Source organism: Battus philenor, unplaced genomic scaffold (assembly GCF_028537555.1).
Source record: "Battus philenor isolate CCGP_79_NKW_IND1 unplaced genomic scaffold, ilBatPhil1.0.hap1 SCAF_16, whole genome shotgun sequence".
NCBI classification, from domain to species: Eukaryota; Metazoa; Arthropoda; class Insecta; order Lepidoptera; family Papilionidae; genus Battus; species Battus philenor.
In genome coordinates this window covers 8,929,810-8,951,280 of record NW_027181678.1, presented here as the reverse complement: position 1 = coordinate 8,951,280, position 21,471 = coordinate 8,929,810, and the positions used below count along the sequence as shown (strand labels likewise).

The 21,471-nt window shown below is 29.7% G+C and overlaps 1 protein-coding gene across 1 annotated transcript in view; it reads right to left on the bottom strand.

Annotated features, from left to right (window-relative positions):
- pip (heparan sulfate 2-O-sulfotransferase pipe) overlaps positions 1 to 20,723 on the bottom strand; it is a 64,649-nt gene extending 43,926 nt beyond the window's left edge. The window contains exons 1-2 of the mRNA XM_068762350.1: positions 20,692 to 20,723; positions 17,916 to 18,216 (exon numbers count right to left, since the gene is read on the bottom strand). Coding sequence (XP_068618451.1) covers positions 17,916 to 17,959 — 44 coding nt within the window. The 5' untranslated portion in view covers positions 17,960 to 18,216; positions 20,692 to 20,723. The remainder of the gene's footprint in view (positions 1 to 17,915; positions 18,217 to 20,691) is intronic.
- Positions 20,724 to 21,471: the final 748 nt, after the last annotated feature.

Sequence of the window (21,471 nt, the reverse complement as noted above, 5' to 3'; positions counted from 1 at the left end):
TACTAAAAACATTAAAAAGAATGGTTCAATAAAACATGTTACAGATTAACTGAATCAATTTAAATAATGAGACAATCAATTTCTTCCGGCGAAATTATTCGATATGTCTATTAATTATTTATTTGTTTTCTGTGGCTTTAATCTATAACTTTCATTTGTAAAATAAGAAGTGGGTTAGTACAACGAGCGGCCGTTGAGCAGTGGCGAAACGATTGCGATGCACAATAGGGCTTTTGTACCCGAAAGTCTCAAATCTGCGGCGTTCTGCTTGTCCGCACACTAGCACAACAAAAGAAACTGCGTTGAAATTCTGCGCCGCGCATGAAGCGTAAAGTGAACTCTGTATTGTCTTTAAAGAACTATCATTGTAATCAACTAGGATTGATTATATAAGCAGAATAGGAAACAAGTTGTTTTAATGTTTTTATTTCTTGTTGTAGTGTGTTCTTTAATTATTAGTGTATAAATAAATGTACATGGCATATGTATGTATAAATGATTAATAAAGTTACTTTTATCTTTTTTCTTCATATTCATTTGACTTATACAAGTACATATAACATCCTCCAAATGAACACAAAGGTTGTTGGCGAAAATAGGCGCTCTTATAAACTATTATGCTTAGAACTAGGACAGATACGTATACGCTACCATGCAGTTACATTGTAGATAGAAAGTTTTAATTTGTTTACAATCGACACTGTATCAATATAAATATATATTATATATATACATTATATATATTATATATATATATATATATATATATATATATATATATATATGTATGTATTATAAGACTATATCGTGGAAATGAAAATCTCGTAAAATATTTCTTAATTCTGTAAAGCGGCTTGATTATGACACATTACCAGCCAGCCAGCATATTGTATATCAATGTTTTACATATATATTTAGGTGCTGATTTATTACATGTTTTAGTATCTCTATTATGTTTATATAGATATTAAATTAACATCAGTGAAAATGAATTTAATTTTTTCAAAGTCGTAGTTGCGCAGTATTTTAGTTTTAAAAAACGAACACCCTTTTTGCACTCGAAGAAATATATATTTTTGTAAATGCTTATCAATTTTTTTTAATTACACCAAACTAATTAAAATAATGAAAAAATTGTGAAATTGAATTAAAGAAAGGACTTAAATATTTAGTTATAATAATAATATTATTAATGTACTGAGGTATACGTGTTCGTGAACTTTACCTTTGATAAATATCTAACGATAGTGTGTGAATTAATCAACATCCTGTATTGTCTTCGGGTAAGCGAAACGAGGGAAATTCTTTTTACGTTGGAATCTGATTGTAAGTTAATAAATTGCAATAAAAAAACACGAAAGTAAGGCTGTGAAGTAGCGCGAGCTATGCTGCTAATTTCCTTTACACTTATTTACTTCGATCACGAAATAATTAAAAACTGAAAAATATACTATAAACATTTTAATGCACATATAAAATGACGCTCTCAACGGCGAAGAAATAATCCGTTCTCGCGTAACCTAAACAAAAACGTAAATAGTAACGGCGTTTTTACAGCATTCTCTATTAAACGAATGATGCGGCTGACTTAAGGATTATTTATATTGTCATTTGACGGTTTTAATATAATCTTGCGGTACTCGTAAAGGTTGGCTGGTCATCACCATCACCATTTTCATCTCATCAACTGCTGGACATAACATACCGTTGAATAATAATTATTACTATCTTAATTTTAATAAATTGATCCATATTGTTTCTTTCGAAAAACATCAGTAAAAGAATTCAATTTATGAATAAAATTATGAAGCTGTTGTATACACTTGAAACAAAAAATATGCCTTTTAATAATGGGAGAAATTTGTATGAAATTTATGAAACTAAAATGTTTTAGTGAATTTACAAACACTTATGCCACCGAAGTAATGAAACATTATAAATGACAACATTTTTGATCCTTCATTTTGCATTTGTTAATTTTTTTAATATCTATGTTTCTTTTCACAGATCATTAAGTACTTTTTTAAAGAAAGTTAACAAAAATTTTAAAGATATTTTTTAAAAAATTATAATATTAAACGAAATCCTTATCCGCTTTCATCAACTAACTACAAAATCGTTAAAGAAATCATCAAATACTTAAAAGTCGATTTGGTACAATTATTTACACGCATTGTTGCTTGCATGTAACTTGGTGCCGTTAACTTAAGACATTTGTAAAATACACAATAAAAAATACTTTTGCTTAATGTAGTCTACACACACACGCGTGAGATATCACATGTTATAAGACGTAATAAATTTATATCCAATAGTTAATACAATATAGATATTTAAGTCAATTATGAAATGTAAAAGAAAGTTATTATGATAATACCGACAAATTATAGGGTTACATGTTTATACGTAAACAGTATCGGTATACCTATAACTCCTCTAGAGTTGCCTTAACCCTGAGTTACTGGTCATTATCACCGCGGAAGTCATTATGGAATATTGAACACCTTAGCGACTAAAAACAGTTGATTGACTCCTACCTTAGTATCAATTTTTTATGATAAGAATGTTGAAATAAAATACTATTAATAATCTCTCTGGATAATGATTGATATTATATTTAAGAAAAAAGTTAGTTATGCAGTTTATTACGCAAAAATATAAAAACCGACTTATAAATTTATTCTTATTCCATGACATTGAAGTCATGGTCGAAAAGCTACACTTTGTTTTTGTGCGAAAACGATTAGAGTTTTGCGTTTATGATTATGATTAGTAATTTTCCCTTGCAATGTAACTATGATTATTGATTTTTCTATCTCATTTATTTTTGGCGAGACTTACATCCCTGTATTATTATTATGATATTTATTATACTTTATATTTATTATACATTAGCGAAACAATGGCTATTCGTAAATACGTAGTAAAAACAAAAGTTACTTAAAAGTATATCTTAAGACAGCACAATATAGTATGCTATTGCTTTTTAATTATTTTCTAAACTTTTTAATTTTCACCTATACATTTTTAAAGCACCAATTAAAAATAATAAAGTATATTATTGCCATAGAAATACTACAATTGACTTAGAGTTTCACTTTAGAATGTAACAACGATTACATAAATATTTGTAACTTGATTTAAAATATAGCTAACAAAACATCCGTCAGCTTATTTCAATTAACAACCAATAAAAATATCAAAATTCTTGATCTTCTTAATCTAATTAAACATCTTTGTAATGTTTTTTTATGACACTTCAATAAGACATAATGAATCTATTTTTATTTTTTTCTTGTCTCTAGCCCGCGGCCTGCGTCGCCGGTATAAACAAATTAATAGTCAATCAGAATCCAATCAAAACATGTAGATGGCTGCGCTGATATCTTCATACAGCACGGCAAAATACATGTAAAAATGAAACTATTTTTACCTTTTTCATTTTCAAAGCTTTAATAACTATTTAACATCTTATGCCTACAACTTTGGTGTAATAGAGCCATATTCTTTACCTAGTATTAAAATTAAATAGATATTGGAATATAACCGGAAAATCTATTTTTAAACATGTTTAGTAAGTTTTTACGGAGTTTATCCGTTATTGCCACTGTATTGAGATAACAATATTGTACGTAAGTGGACAGTCCTGTTCTATGACAATTTAAAACGTTTATGATAACGTAGTTTTTTTTTCTGGTTTCGCACATTTACAAAGTAGCGATCGGTATGCTTCGTAATGGCTGATTTAAATTATTTAAAAAAATATATTTCAATTTTACATTAATAGTTCCACTTTTAAAATAAAGATTTCAGATTTTATACAAAACCATAATTGAATAAATAAACAATATTGTATTGAAAAGTGTACCAAATTGCACTGTTGCCTGCGTGGGGTTATCGCCCGCTATATTTCTCTTGCTGGACAACACAAACCTCACATATGAATATTGTAAATATTGTTTGTAAAACAGAATCTTAAATGAAATTTATTTATAATACTATGACGATTATGACATCAAGGTTTTTTTATTATAAGGTAGTATTATTAGAAAATAAGTAAACATTTATACAATGTTCTGTTACTACATATGTGTGTATGGGTTAAGGGAAGTGGAAAATTATAAAATAAATGGTCTAGTTACAGATGAAATTTCGTAAAATCTGCTCTTAGCGCGGAAAAACAAATATTCCTACCAAGTTAAAAGTCTCTAAGTTTTATGGTTCTAGAGATGTCATGATGTCTCAGTATAAAGATCTAAATCTCTTATGTATGTTGAAACATTATTTATATGTCATTAATAATATTACTGCATATTTAAAAATTTTAGTTTATTTGACATTGTTAGATCCTCTGCAGGTCGGGTGCCCTAACATTATAACTACGGGCAATTGATCGACAGACGTATTATCAAAGTAGGCTTTTGTCGACGGCATAAAGTAATTAATTATTTATTTAATATAAATACAATTTTCAAATTTATATATACATAATACATCGATGTGTATGTCTTTCGATAGTTTCCAGACATGCGCTTAACGTATCACGAACAAATCATTCGTGAATATTTAAAAAGAATCAGTTGGTTTTTGTTTGTACAATGAATATTTAAAAAGAATCAGTTGGTTAATGTTTTTAATGTATATTTTTTAGTTTAAATTATCGGTTCAACAACCACTTAATTAGATCCGACTAAAACGATAAAAACATTTTTTGTATAGATCTCTACAATGACGTATTGTAACGTTGTAATATCTATTAGCAATATTGTTTGACATATGTTAAAACAACTTGTGATAATCGCTACTTATGTTTTTTGCGTAATTAATCATTGTGTCATAACTTGCAGAAGAAACGTTACTGTAGTAAATATATCAATAAGTTGATATGTTTAAGATGCAAGAATTATATTACCATTACGGAATATCTTTAATAGTTTTGATATAGTTTTTGTGGTGTTTCATTTAATTTAATTTATTACTTTTGATTTAATCACAATTTAAAATAATAAATTAATCTAAAACAGGTTCTGTTAAAACTATTAAATATTGTTTCAAATGTAGATGCGAGCAATAACAGAATTGGAATGATGGTACTTTCACAAAATATATATATATTTATGTATAATATGGTAGTTTTATGTAAAATATATAAAACTGTATAATAAAAAATAATGTAAAATAACATCCATAATAGGGTTGTGGTTCCGATTTTATTTTATTTCAATATTTTAAATAATGATGTGAATCTGCCTAGCCAAAATATTCTTATATTATGAAATAAATCCTCATTATTGAAGAAATAAATAACTAAACAGCGATAAATGTCAAACAATCATTTAAAAAAATATATTTCATCATAACCGAAATTTCGTGGTAATCGATCAAGAACTCCCAAATTGGCCACTCTTACTTAACCTGGACAAATGCTATTTTGCAAATGTCTCCCTCCTTCTAATTTGTTGGCATCGAAATAATAACACAAGTAACAGACTAAAAAACAAAAGATTGATACCCAAAAAAATAAAATTAATAATATTTACAAAATATTCTAAATCTTAGCATACAATGACAAGAATAAGAATAATAATAACTCTTAATAAAGGAATTTACTTTATCCTTTGTTGTTGTAAATTGCCGAGAGCGATTATTTAGAGAATTATGTGAGTAAATACACTGTGAAGAACAAAACAATTACGCTCAAGGGCAAAATAAAAAAAAACCTTGTATATTATGAAGAGCAATATAAATAAAAAAACTTTATTACAATGAAAAGATGGTAAATTGTTCATAAAGTAATGGTTTGATTATTAGTTTCACAACGGATATATAAATTATTAAAATGAAAATAAATGTTACAGATACGTATTTTAACCAACAAACACAAAAAGCTTAGCATAAAAGTATACTATGTACAATATATAATGTATTCTTCATGTAGCATTATTCAAAACGAAAGAAAGAAACAGCAATGAACTCTCTGATGTCCTTCATTGGTTAGGCATGTCAAATAAAGAGCAGTGACTCCGAGCTTACTAAGTTTATTTATTTTTTGCTCCCCGTGATTGACAGTGATATGACAAGGCCATGTAGAGCTAATGTGCGAAACTAAATGTCGTAAGGAGCTGCGTGAGCTGTAACAACACTATCAAACCTTATATCCTAAAAAATTTATTTATATTAATAATGATATTAACTGTAATTGACGAAAAAATATTTAACGGGAAAAATTCTAATTCAAAATCAAAATATTTTTTATATAAATAGGCATTGACACGCACTTTTAAATTGTTAATTATTTTTAAAATCATAAGTTCAGTGGAGTACCACCGGCAAGGAATGCTGATCTGCTCACAAAAGTCGGCCAGAAATACAACAGTTGCTCTTTTTAAAAAAAAATTAAGTGCTTGTTAAACTAATGTATAGCTTCTTAGTAAGCTTTGTCTGTTTCATTGCCTCAGTGTTAATTTTGATGTAGAAAATCTCCCAATAATCCGTTAACAATTATCATAATAAGTTACGACTCTGTAACATAGTCTCTCATTCATGGCCTTATTGACAAGTTCACATTCATCGCTCAACGAGCCGCGGAGAGTGCTATGTTCGTGATTTCTCCTCAGAAGAAAAAATCAACCATAGCCCAGCAGATTGACAAGTTGAACTGGCAGCGAGCACGGCACAGCGTGTAGAACAAATGGCCTCGGGACCCTGGAAATCAGAAATGGAGACTGCAGATCGAAGAACGCCGGACCCACAAAGTGATGCTAAACAGACGACCATGTTAAGGTCATCGGAAAACAGTAGATGCGAGTCGCTTTCTACAGAACATGTTGCAAATCTATCGAGGAAACTCAAGTCTAACAATAGATGTCATACCCCTGAAATGACAATTATGATAAATAATAATTCGAGTCTAAAGTTGGCCCTCTCGTGCTGACAACTCGAATGCAATCAAATCAACGGGACATCAATATTTATAAATAAGAAAAAAATACTCTCTATTGTATGTAGGTGACTATTTTTAACCTTATACTACCACACACAAATCAATTTAAAATGCTTTGTTGCTACGGTACAGTGTAAACTGTACCATCTGAGAGCCGCATCTATACAACAGATACATCGCTTTCGCCCGCATTATGCTCTCATGCCAAGCAAATTAAGTGCTAGTTGTTACAGCTAAATAATGCAAACCTAATCTGATTATTAAACTTCAACTTACTTTCACCTACATCCACGTTGTTTGCAAAGCACAATGGTCTATTAATAAAAACAGACACAAACAGTGTCATATCGATGATGTATCAATAACTTATGAGATTAATTTTATGACTTTCACATTTCAATTGTCCAAATAATTACAGAAGAACATAAAACGTGAGCATAAAATTACATTAGTGACACGCCGTACTTTTTTGAAGCACCGAAGATTTTTTGTTGGTTTTTTTTTGTTTTGGTATGAGTTTAACTAGAGCTGAGACATATATTATTTTACTAATTTACACAAGTTGAAGTGACAACGGGTAGGCCACATAACGCGCAGAACTGATGCCTGCTGGGGCTTTAAGATTCCGCAGTAGAGACCATGAAGTGTAATTTAGTATAGCTGCCCACAAGGAGAGTATGTTGGCCGTTTCCAACAGGACTTATTGGAAATCTATGGGAATGGCTATAATCCAGTAATAAACGTCTTACGGCAGAAACGATTTTCCTCTTTATTTTAGATTTCACAGTATTTTAACCGCCATTTTATGATGCCTTATATAGATCGATGACTCGTTTATTTACTAGGTCTAAGCAGTTGTTATATTAAACCTTTCTCTTCACTGTTGCACTGTATACTAAATCTTATGTGAAAGCTTACATGTTACTTGATATTGATTTTACAGAGACAATATTTTTTTTAAATATTGCTAACAAGAATTTATAAGATGTTGACAGTGTCGTCGTGAAAGTTTAATGTTCTTGAAATAAGAAAAACAGATAAATTAGCTCAGCGCTGTCATTCGTTATGATGGGGAAATCGATTTTGTTACAAGTCGTGGACACTTATAGGTTTAAAAATTGAACAAAAGCATAATGAATTTTTGTTAGTTGAGGCAATAGTATGAACTATTTAAAAAAAATTGCGAAATTATTGATTAAGATTTTACACATTTTTAGTCTCCTGTAGTTACATAATAAGTTTAAATGACATTATAAATTTATAGTCATTTATTTTTCTTCACACTAGTGTCTGAGTACTTTACTTGTCATTTGGTTCCGTCCGCCTAGTCTATAATATATTTTTCATCAAAAATTAGAAATTATTAATTGTTTATTAGTTTTGACTACTCTGTAAACATACCAATATACGTACATTTTACTACTTCTTTGTTCTTCTGCACCAAATGTCATGTATAATTTTTATACATATAATAATAATATATATGTATTTGTAAGTGTTTATAAGTAATTAAAAAAACTATAACATCAAACACGTATATTATATAAAATTTAAAGGTTTTCTGTTATTTCTGTATCATATTTACACATCTACGTGCTTGTTATCTCTGCTGTCTGTGGAGAATGCCTATATGGTATTATTCCGCAATACGCTAAGTGTAAAAAGAGTAAATACGTAAATATACATGTACACTTTTTATTTAATTATACAGATTTTCAGTTCCTACTAGTTATTATTTTATATTTAATACATCGAAGTATAACGGGTAATGGACCCACGATGAACTCTTTAAAGTCTCGTTGATACACAAAGCGATTAAAACTACAACCTTTCAAGGGCCCGAGTACGATAGTTTAACGGCGCAAACGTGACTCAAGAAGCGGTGAGATATCAAGATACCATACGTAATTAATGAGACAATCGTCGAAGTACCCGCAGTTGGTCGCGAGAGCACGCGCGACGCCGCTTTCCACGACCAACTTGCGCACCCGTCCGATGTAACGTTCGATCATTTTGCAAAGAAATGAGATTATCTCACCACCGACACCGCGAAGTGTACCATTGTACTGAATTTATTGTTACACTTCCGTTACATTAGATAGAACTAGTAATGTAAACATTTTTATTAAGAAAAAATACATTTAGTATAGATTATATAATTTAAACCGTGTTGTAAATTTAAGCTCCAGTTGTAAATTGAAAATGTCAAATTTTGATGCAATAAATTGGTTTTAATAAATACTTAAAAATACTTTGTCAGAATTAGTCAATAAATAAATCATTTTTCTAGTTATAATGGTAGAAAAAAAATGTAAAATACGATCGTAATTAATTACATATTTTCATGGATAAAGTACTTCCATTTCTCGTTTTTTAGTTTCTTTGCACATATTTGTCGTGTCATTACATTGTATTTAGAGCAGGCGCGTTACCAATTAACATCAGGTGTGATGGTAGTCATGCGTAAGTTAGCAGAGAGAATAATCTGCGATATTTTATTTTATATAAAATTTTTGAAAATACATTCAGCTTTTATCTCTTATATCTTAAAGTTATGTTAATTATGTGATTCAAAATATCAAATCCAACAGGTAACACAAGTATCCCACGCTGATTAACACGATCAAGGGTCAAGATCTTAATGATACTTTTAAGTAGTTGTCTGTAACATTTTAATGAAACGCAAATGGTTCTTAATATGTTAGGAATATAACAGTATTAATTTATTTTATTAATAATTTATTATAGGGGTTTTTTTTAATATAATTCTTAATAAACCTAGCCTATCATCATTATCATCATTACAATCACTGCATCCATAGGCCTCCCGCATAGATTTCTATTAGGAGCGAATAGAAGTGACCAGCTCCTAGCTTCTTCCAACGACCTTAATAAAGTCGTGTAACCCTTGTGGGTTAACGTCTAATGGTGCATCTGTCGGTCCATTGTCTCCCTTCTAGACCTCAATAGTTATATATACATATAAATATTTGTTTTTTTTTTAAATATACTGGAAATAATTTGCTGCAACCGCTATGAAAACTTAAATACTTATTCTTTTATTCACCAATTCCTTAAAGGCCTTATTTTAACGTAAAGTTATGAGTCACAAGTTGCTGGTTCAGAACAAAAGCTTCTGTTTATGCCTCATAAATATCCTCCCTTCGCTTTGGTACGACAAAAACAAGTGGCATCACTATTCTAAATACCGCACATATCTCAGGGGAACAATGAGCTGTAAACCGCTTTTTGCATGTACCACTATGGTAGCATTTGAATTAAACAAAGCGTCTGCGATGCGGCACCTCCTTTATAAATTATTCATTGATTTAATTTAAAAAGTTAGAAAAACAAAATTAATTTAAATATTTTTTTTATTATGATTGTATAATCTCGCAAGAAAAAGATACATATGATAATGTAGCAAGGAATAAATTGCTCCAACTGCTGTAAGTAGGAATATTTGTAAAAGTCAACACCAAGAAGAACCTAAAAGTTTGTTGAGTGCGGAGATCATAGCGACTTAGTATCTCGGTAACAATTATCTGGTGGTAACTCTGAGGTAAACGACTGAGACTTGCGATGATATATATATATATATATATATATATATATATATATATATATATATATATATATATATATATATATATATATATATATATATATATATATATACTATACTCGTATATATAAGAAATTAATTATATGACATATTCGATCTATGTCATTCATATTAATGATAAGGGAAACATATTCGTACCAGCTAAATACAAAATTTCTAAATAAAACTTCTATTATACTGGTACAAATTTTATTTATCTTTAGGTAGATATAATTTACAAGTGATGATCAAAGTCAGAGAGGTGGTTTTATGTTTATTACTGTCATCGAACTATGGTGCAGAAACACTGTATATATTTCCACGGCGCTTTATCTAGTGAAGTTACCGAGGTAAAGGAACATTCCATCCAATATCTGAAAGCAACCAACATAAAAGCAGTGATAGGCAGTATTATGCGTTTAAATCGCTGACTAACACAGTAAAGACTAACGCTTTACTTTTCGTTTTATAGATCTCGTTTTTATTATTATACAAACGATATTAATAATGCTATACAGACAAAACTGAAACCTTTTATACTTGACAGGTTTTAAAAATTTCTTCATTGATCATTATTGTGACATACTTTGGCTTGTTAATCAAAACAAATCGTATAAGGATTTTAATGAGAACGTTTGAATACCTAGGCGACTTTTTCTCTCATGTAATACCAGCATATGATTTCCTTTTAAGCTTACGGATTAAGCGTCCGTACCTTAGAAGGAAAAATGATGTAAATCTGACTCAGATCTGACATAATACCTGGATTGACCTCAATCTTGCACAAGTATTTTTTGTTGAATTTAGCTGTACCTTAAGAATTATATAATAATTTGGAGTAATCGCGTAATTTAATTAGCATCAATATCTTGATATTATTATTTTATACTCACGGTGCTTTAAAAAATTGAGTTTTTTTTCCATATACTTTAATTAGTACAAAAACGACAATTAACGTCAATTAATAAAACAAATATGAATTAATCATTTATAAAAATTAAGATATACTCGTGATAGTGCCCATTCAGATTCAGGTTCTTACGGAAAAAAATTGGAAAAATTGCGTGTAAAATACTAATAATAACACTTTAATCGCCCATAAAATGCATAGAGCGAAATAAAACGTATCTCCCTATCTGTCTCATAGTCGGCGTCTACCAAAAACTATGTTAGGATGAAAAAAAACAAAATGTGTCATTCCATACACGATAACACAACATCATCATTTGTTACAATGAACATGCAAATACATTATTACTGAGGCCTTGCAGTTCACAAAATAGAAATTTTCCTATATAGTTAATAAATTTTTGTTTAATTCGATAAATGATAACAGATCAAAGTAAAATACATTTCATATATTATTATTTTCTATCGAACCGCGACAGACCAATTACAATTGATAATAAAATGTTTGTGGTGACCGTTAGTTTTATAAAAACGCTGCTGCACTAAAATAAACGGCTGTTGAAATAACCTGATGACAAGATATGTGTTAAAATATACGTAGGTAAATATATTAGTTTAAACATAAAATTCCAATTTTTGCTGTGACAGTTTTATTACAGACACAAGTCATGGTCCTAATCTAAACATCTCGAATACATTCTACACCCACTTTTTCCGTCGAATTTTAAACCTGTTAATTATGAAACCTTTCTTTCAGGGTTAAATTTATTTAACTAACTTATTAATCGCTACATAAACATTTTGTGAGTAATGATAAAAAAAATATTTAGAAGATAAAACACGACTGACTCCTGAACCTGTCAATAAAGCACATTTTTTTCATACATTAGACATCAACGGGTATGATCTTAATAATCGCTATCAATGCAGTAACAAAAATTAAAAGTAGAGTCCCTATGCCGAGACCTTAATCAATATGAATCAAATGAATCAAATAAATTAATAGAAAATGTTTTTTTTACAATCCAAATACAATGTTCCGTTTCAATCAATATGTGTGATGAAACGACTAAATACGCGGAGGAATGCAACGGGGTATCGGCGGTGATCGCTCCACACTCCCGACGATTTTTAATGAACGTTTTTAAGTTTTTGGCATTGGCATTAGTGTTGCTATGTACTCGTATACATTTTCTATGCATTCTTTCGTTGAACCGCTCCACTAAAATTCTAATTACGTTTAAAAAGCAATGTAGCTATCAGTGCTAAAAACAAATATATATCCATGTGATTCAAATAATATTTGAATTCCGATATCACATAAATGCCATAAATTAATACATTTATTGTATGTAGATAATTACAGCGCTAACCTGTCTGGCAAGACAGTAGAGTAGTTCAAAATTTATACAAACTCCCAGGCTTAATATATATGCATGCATTGATGAAACGTTACTATTAAGTGATAATCATTGAATTTGTACAATTATTAATTGTAACATTTAATTAACCGTTAACAATAGTAGGATAAATTACGTTATCGGAGGTGATGTCTCACGTGTGTATGTAGAACAGTAATGTTTACCTAGTTTTACAAGAAGCGTCTACGTGTATATTTAACGTGACACCTTTTCATTTCAAATAGATAACGCTTATGTTAATACCTTTCCGTGAGTTGATTAGAAATATTTTATCCGAGCAAGATGCTAGAAAAGCAACTCGTGGATTGTATTTAAAAGTATAATTCTGAAAGCGTTGATACAAGTATGGTAATTAGATCTCCTAAAATAATCACTATCATTAACGGTAAGACTCTTTGGCAAAAAGTCTTCTAGATGTTTCACGTCAGGGACTATTTTTATCGCCTAGGCATACGCAATCATTAATGTCTTCTATTTTAAAATGCTTTATATTTGCATTGTTTTCGTCTGTCGGTACTGTATCGGAAATAACAAAAAATGAGTGTCGTGGACTGCAATACATATGCAGGCACCAATAATGGTATTTTTAATTATTATACAAAATTTTCGGCAGGCTTTGTACTGATAAGTTTTTGATTTATCATTTTATGATTAGAATTTTGTAATAACTTGATTAAATTTTCATCATAATGCTTTATGATACACGATATTTTTTGTTTGGTTACGTCCTTTGATTGATGCGAAATGTTTTGTAGCAAAGAATCGGTGTTAAACTTGATCAATGGTTTGTATCAGAAAAATAGTTTTTTTTTTCATTTAACTTTTAATTTTTCTCTTTGATTAAATGTTCCACGTGCCTTCAAAGATAAAAAAATAACCAAATACATCTAGACGTTCTCTAGTATTACGGTTAGCGACATTTGGCGAATCATTTTTGTTTATATTTAGATATTAAAAAAACCTGTAATCTGACAGGTAATCAAACAATTAAATATTTTTGAACATTAACTTTTATTTAAAAATATGCATGTTGTCTCTTATGGTCCTCTGAAAATACTCATTATGTAAACAATTATGTCGCAAACTTAACAAAACAATTGTGACGCTGACCCTATTACCCGCCTAAATAATTTCAGTAAGGGAATGCTAAATAAATATTTATATAATTAAATATTTTTGCCATCTAATAATACTGAATGCAATGATTTTGTATTTCCAAAGATGCTATAACTCGGCACTTTTGTGGCAAATATTTAACAATGAGTTCTTAGGAAATCAAATGAGTATTTTCGAATGTTTCTGCGTCTTTTATATCCCAAAACATTAAAATCTTTAGTAACGTGTATTCTATGTAAAGATTCATAGAATTAAAAAATAAATGAAAGAAAAGAGGAAAATATCATATCGATATAATCACGACCTTCAACGATTAGGTTTACAATGTATGGAGAATAAAAGATAAACAGACACCTCCGATACCATTTTTAACTATATTAACGTATCTTTTAAAAATAAGACGTCCAAGGTGACAAGATGACCTAGTTACGGTAGGAAAACTTTTTCAACCTATCTTATTAAACTATTCTGGGAGAGGCCTTTGCCCATCAATGGACGTCCTATTGATAGAATACTGAAATTAAAATAAGGCTCAGTTCTTTACCAATCGATTCTATCCAATCATACTGGACGTTTTCAGATGTATCAGAATTATTCCTCCGTAACTTTTATTATATAAAACTTAGCATACTGCTGTAACATTCGAAATACTTCTGCCCTAGTTAACGTCAACTCTTAGAATACAACATTGCCGGTATTGCAGAAACGGTTAATGATAGATAATTGTGAATATTTAACCAGTCATAAACTAACACATCAATCTGCAATAAAGTAATCTTTTAATCCTTTAATAACTAAGATACCAAAAATCTTTCAGTGATAGATAACTTAAAGACAAAAAGATTTAGACAAATCGTAAAACCGAGTTCATTATAAAATAAATAAAACTTTAATATCAAAAGTCTATTCCAAATAAATTTAAGTAAAGTATAACGAGACGTACTTTAGCGGTTTCAATAGTGTATCATTGTTGCTATTTTGTCTTATGTATCATTGTAAGCGGATTGGCAGGCGAAGGAATTTATTAGCAACTGTTTTTGTCGTATTGTTTATATGTATTCAGGTCGTAAAGCTGTTAAACTTAGATAATCATATTGAATTAAGTGATAACGAGAACCAATAATTCCAAATAAAAGTTAATGCTTTGTAGTTCATCTTGAAACTCTTTTCTATGTACACATTTGTGATACTTTGAAATAAGTATAAATGAAATAGGTACTTGGTTGAATTTACATGTAAAGTAAGTCGAATAAAATTATATATTATTCATACATTTCGAAACACTGATGATAGTGTGAGAAATGCGAGATACTGCATATAATTCAAAACTCAATAAACATTGTAGTCACACAAAAGAGTTAGAATAAAAGACAAGGTCAAGATTAAACTCTTACCATGACTATTAAAATTTTAACGCTAGTATTTCGACTAAAAGCGTAGCATCTTCTTCCGTTGAAATAGACAGTTGTCATCAATGTTCAATGTTGTAGAAAATTAATTTTCCTACATTTGATAAACAAAAAGCAGACAGATTGTTAAAAAATTTCACGCTGTTTCCGTTCGATTTTGCTTCACAGAGTATCGTGTTAATCTAAAAACGGTCAGCCACAAATACTAGGAACACACCTGACTGCGTGCGGGTCCGCCCCAATGCCACACTTCGCAAGCCCTCGGAGACATGATCCGCATCTTGACGACATTCGGTGGCCGCTTACATCGCATGTCATTAACGCAAATTCACGAAGCACGCATTATACGCATTTCCACGTAGAAAGTATCACTAAGAGACTTTCATATCAACGAAAGTTTAAAGAGAATTACACGCAATACTCGTACAATTTCAAATACCATTTAAAATAGAACGGCTACCACAAACAAGCGGGACAATGACCCAATAGCCGAGTTTGAAGTAAATTACAACAAACAAATATGTATTCACGTAATACTAACAATTATAGAACATATTACTTCTTTCATTAAACAACGAATAGAATATTATAGTATAAAACAAAACAATTAAAACAGCTAAATAATGCTTTATAAAATATCCGTAATTTTGGTAACAGTTATATCTAAAAATATCTTTTATCCGTTAAATGCATTATTCGATAATAAATACTCTATTACATAGTTACGTCCCTTTATTTTATTCAATGAGTAAATCAGTTCTTTTTGTATAATTTCACATAAAATTTTGTTTTCTTTTTCCTTAACAAGAAGCATACTTATTTTATGAAATAAAAATGGATAGTCGTTCCCATTATATGTCAATTAATTATTCAAATAAATTCTTAAGCATCAGTGAGGGATAGAATTGAAGCGTGGAAATAAAACATCGCTAACCGTTCCAGAAAAGAAAAATAAAGTTTTTACAAGCTATAAACCGGTTTATAATGATAAAATTACAATAATCAAATATGTAACACTCTGAGCAACATATTAGTAGACAAATTGTACCCAATAATTGTAAAACACGTCAACGTTGTTGTAACTATGCGTACTGTGATGAATTTAGTCAATTCATTGCCATTTATGAGTAGAAATTTTGTTAAGGTTTTAGACGAACAAACAAGCCACCACTACAACCACCGATGTTTTAATTTATAAAGTTAGGTTTAAATTTAGTCCGCCTTTCCAACCTAACTCGTAGGTTGATAAATTGTCGTTTCAGTCCATAAATACACACAGCATAGGCCACCCATCTATGGGGAGATATACCATATTCGCCACGCATGGCGAGCGGCTTGGCGAACATAGTGTGGTATTATGTTACGCAGAGGACGCTGCTGACTGTCCTCTTGTTTGTGAGCAGAGGTAATACTTTATAATTCTTGCACAAAATCTGAATCATATAACATTATCTCATCTCATGTATGTATCCCATGAATCAAAACCGCGACCTATGATTGCAAGTCTCGGTCCTCTACCGCTGGGCTACCACTGCTTTAAATATCTCTGTCCGTTGATAATTAAAAATGTAAAACTTGAATATTCTGTATGACCGTTATTCTTGTGAAAAATAAAAACAAAAATTTAACACAAAACATCCTACGTTTTGTAATCCATTTTAATATCGGACCAAAAGTTATAAATTTCAAAGCACACAAATTACAACATTGATATAAAAAAAAAACAAATTGAATACAATATACTTGTCAGTAATAATAACGTAATAAATACAAATACACATACACACAAATAACAATAAAATCCGTTAAACGATATTAGTACAATTAAACAGATTAAATATGTAAGTGTCACACATCATTTTTTTTAGCTATAGGACGTCCACTGATAATCATAGGCCTCCCCCGTAAATAACAAAATTGTAAAAACAAAAACTAAAACAAGCAGAGATCTTATATAGATTTAAACCCATCATACCACTCAACGTACTTAATAAATCATTGTTTACATTTTATATGAAAACGATTGGACGTCGTTAGTCATTCCTGAATATTATAAATTTTTACTATCTATTGGCACCATGACTTTTCAATTTTAAAAAATACAGCTCTCAGTCTTGAATTTTAAATTCATTGACAAGTTAAAAACTATTGACGCGTCGAACATAACAAAACAAAACACATAACAAAACAAATTACTTGATACGAATACGTGCACTGTTTAAACAATTTTATTGTAGAAATGATTTTTATGTTATTATTATTATTATTATTATGTTTTATATCTTTTATTGATTATTTAGAACTTCATCATTGGCAATCCATTATTAAAGATCTGTAAAATCCATTAAGAACTTGAACCAAAATGTTTCATAAGAAATAATTAAATATTCAGTGGCTCTAATATTTAAAAAAATATATATTAGACCAGCATATTATATTATTAAACACTCAAAAAATATTTCATAAAGATAAAACAGATAAAAATTAATGAAAGAGTTAATTTAGGTTCTTACCGCTTGGGCATGCTAATCCGACGTTGCCGGAACAGGTTGTCCATTGTTTTCTAGATTCAGCTCTCGTGATTTCACTTGAACTCGGACTATCCCACCGAGGAAATTATAACCGACTTTCACTTGCTCTTAATCAAATATTTCCCGGCTCATCCAGCAATAAAAGTTTCTTTTCAGTTTTCTGAACTTTTCACTTTATTGTCACTTATTTCATTTACGAGATAGGTATAAACAGACAAATTCCGTTCGTCCAAATGTTTACAAAATTTGTTGTTATATCGATAGCTTGAACATCTATCTAGATCTGTCATAAATCAAAAAGAATATTGTGAATTAAAATAAATCAGTCAATACGAAATGAAAAAAAGTTAACAATGAAACCAACATTTTAAAAATGTAATAGAATTTTTAAACCAAAAATGATCTTAACAAACGAATTAGGCTGTTGGTAAAAGATCTTAACATTTGAAAAATCGGCGCTGCCTAAATTTATATAATCAAAATCCTATACAGCATCGCAAGATTATCACATCTCTTTTACTCAGTTAACAGTTGCATACCGTAATAAAATAATGTTTGCCCAGAAATAGCCTATTATAGCCTATACGATCGTAGATTGCGGGTTTGATACACGGTACGCACACCTCTTCATAAATTATGTAATATTGCTACTGCTAACTACTGGTAAAAGGAAATATCATGATGCAACTAACGTACTCTAAGACAAAATATCCGTAGCATATCCATCAACACACATTGGACTCTCGAGGGAAATTACATTTACTTATCCTCTCTCGAAAAGAGATGCTTAATAGAACCCAATAAAACACGGACGACATATGAGATCTACCAATAGTAATCAAACAAAAATCGTTCGCAAAATATTGTAACAAATAACGACCTTTATAACAACATTTATTTATCACTATTCATCATAAATATTATTTTTTGCAAAAAATCGTTAATCACAAAAAAATAACTGGTTAGCAAATAACTGTTTATGTCATCAAATAAATAAGTTCAAGTGACGAATTGACAAATATTTATGCGCTTCTAAACAAACTTTATAAAGGTAGTAAAATTCATTGATTCGGTTTGGTTAAAACTTTCGACTATTATCAACATAGTTTAAAGTCAATTCGACAACACAGTATACAATTACGCGGTATTACAAAATATTTTCGTTGTACGTCATGCTATTAGATTATAGAAATCACGCAGCATGACACAAACCGAAAATCATCAAGTTATAATAATAGACTTATTAGAAATTAGACAGCAGCGGCAAGGGAAAGTGAGAGAAGACGACGCACGTGCTATGCGCCTTCTGCAGTTATGTGCTCGTCAAGATAATCAACGCCATAATAAAACTTAATATCTGTCCAACGTAATGAGGCACAGAAATCGTCTATTATAAAATACAAAATATTTAACTACCGAAAATGTACTTGAAATATTGTTACATACTTAAATACAAATTTGACAGTGATGTTTACAAAAATTTATTAATGAAGATTGATTTGTACTATTTACAAAGTACTTTTTGATTTAATTTGAGAATAGATTTCAATGTACGAATATTTTATACGTAAATAGTTCAAATATTGGTAAAGAATTTCGGATTTTTTCTTTGTTTTACTTTCTAAATGTTTTAATTTAATATATTATCCTGAAAATGTTAAAATAAAATATAAAAAAACAAGTTATTCAACTATAGTTTACATAGTTAAAAGTTTATTGTTATAAAGAAATAAATTGCTGCTTTTAATTTTTGTTCTGATCTTTAATATAAACATTTATTTTAAAAATCTGTTGTTTTTTTAAACCATTGTGAAAATACATTAATTTTAAAACAATGAAAAATTATCTGAAAGTACTTTGCCTTTTTATACCGAATTTGTCACTTCAGATCAGATAAACACCTTTCTAGATATCGCGATATTTTGAATAAAATAATTGACAAGATTAATAGACCTGTTCAGAATTTAAGTCTGTTTACGATACTAAATGGACATCGTAATTGGATTCCAGTTATCAATTTTCCTTGCCCAACATCTGTAGATGAGATTATATAGTTTCTAACTCTAATTTCTAACTAACCTCAATAGAAATTAATAAAGTTACTCTATAAATGATAATTGTTCATTTAATTTTGCCTAATGAATAAATACTTTGATAGTACAAATTATCTTATTAATATTATATTAAGTGATTCAAAAATTAAAATCAAGTAAGCCTAATAAAGATTATGTAACTAATCAAACAGAATTGTATGCATATTTAGAATAAACATCAAAATGTTTTTGTTGAATACAATCTTTGGTTTATCCTTTATGTAATGAACAATTAAATAAAAGAAGTCCTTACTACGTTAGAGCCCCGAGACAACATCCATGATAAAAATAGCTACACAAATGTTGAAATAGATAAAAACAAGAATAGGTGCGGATACAAGGCTTGGTCTATAATGTGCGAGTGGTTTTTCAGGCACATATTACTTTTTTAATGTTTGCTATCTATTGCAATAAGTATACAATGGTAACTTTTAACAACCCACAAAAATTATGTCCGAGTTAATGTTAAATATTTTACTTACGATTTAATTTGTATAAAATAGATTAAGTTGTATAAAAACTTATTAAAGCCAGATATCTTCGAATAAAATTATAACATTACTATTTTTCATTTCTGCTCATGAATATTTTCATAAATGTTATGCCTCTCTTAAAGTATCAAATTTTATATATATGTTATGGAAGTCAAACTCGATTTTTTATACCTCACAAAAAATATAGAAACGCGGAATATTTTTTTAAACTTCACGTTAACGCAACTTTCTACAGCGTATGCGTATGCTGGCGGGAGATGCGCGGAGACTGGCATGCGGCGTGCGATCGCGGAGCCATGTCACGGAGAACTAGCCGATACCCACCGGCCGGCTGGACAACCACTCGAAACTTAGAAAAGGTATCAAACTATATGTGCGTACATGTTATAGACTTTATAAGCATTATGTATTTGGCAAATATGCCGTTTATGCTGAAGGATTAGTATCGATTCGAAAATTTGAACAAATCTGTAGTTTTTAAAACAAAATTATGTGAAAGTTAATACTAATACTGTAGCGTTTGCTACATAATTGGTCGTTAAGATTCGAAACTATTAATATTTAAAACCAGATCTTACTATTGTTAGTCACTTTTCTTAGTCATAACCTCTCAACGATTTTTAAAACAAAATGAAAACAATATTCTCTTTAGATAAAAAAAATCATTATATTATAATATTATCTTATCAATCGTTATAATATTATATGTCATTATCACAGCTTTGTTTAAATAACTTTAATGATGTCATCAAAATTATTCTCACCTCGGAACTACAAAAAACATTCCGTGTTACACTTATCTCGCACGCAATCCCGTAGTAAATGATCCGTAAAAATAAATTAACAGCTTCTCAGCCAATTTGCAACACGAGGCCGTTATTGTTTGAAAAACCGTTGTTTGCACCACTTTTGCACTACGACGAATTCCACGAGAAAAACTCATATAACTCC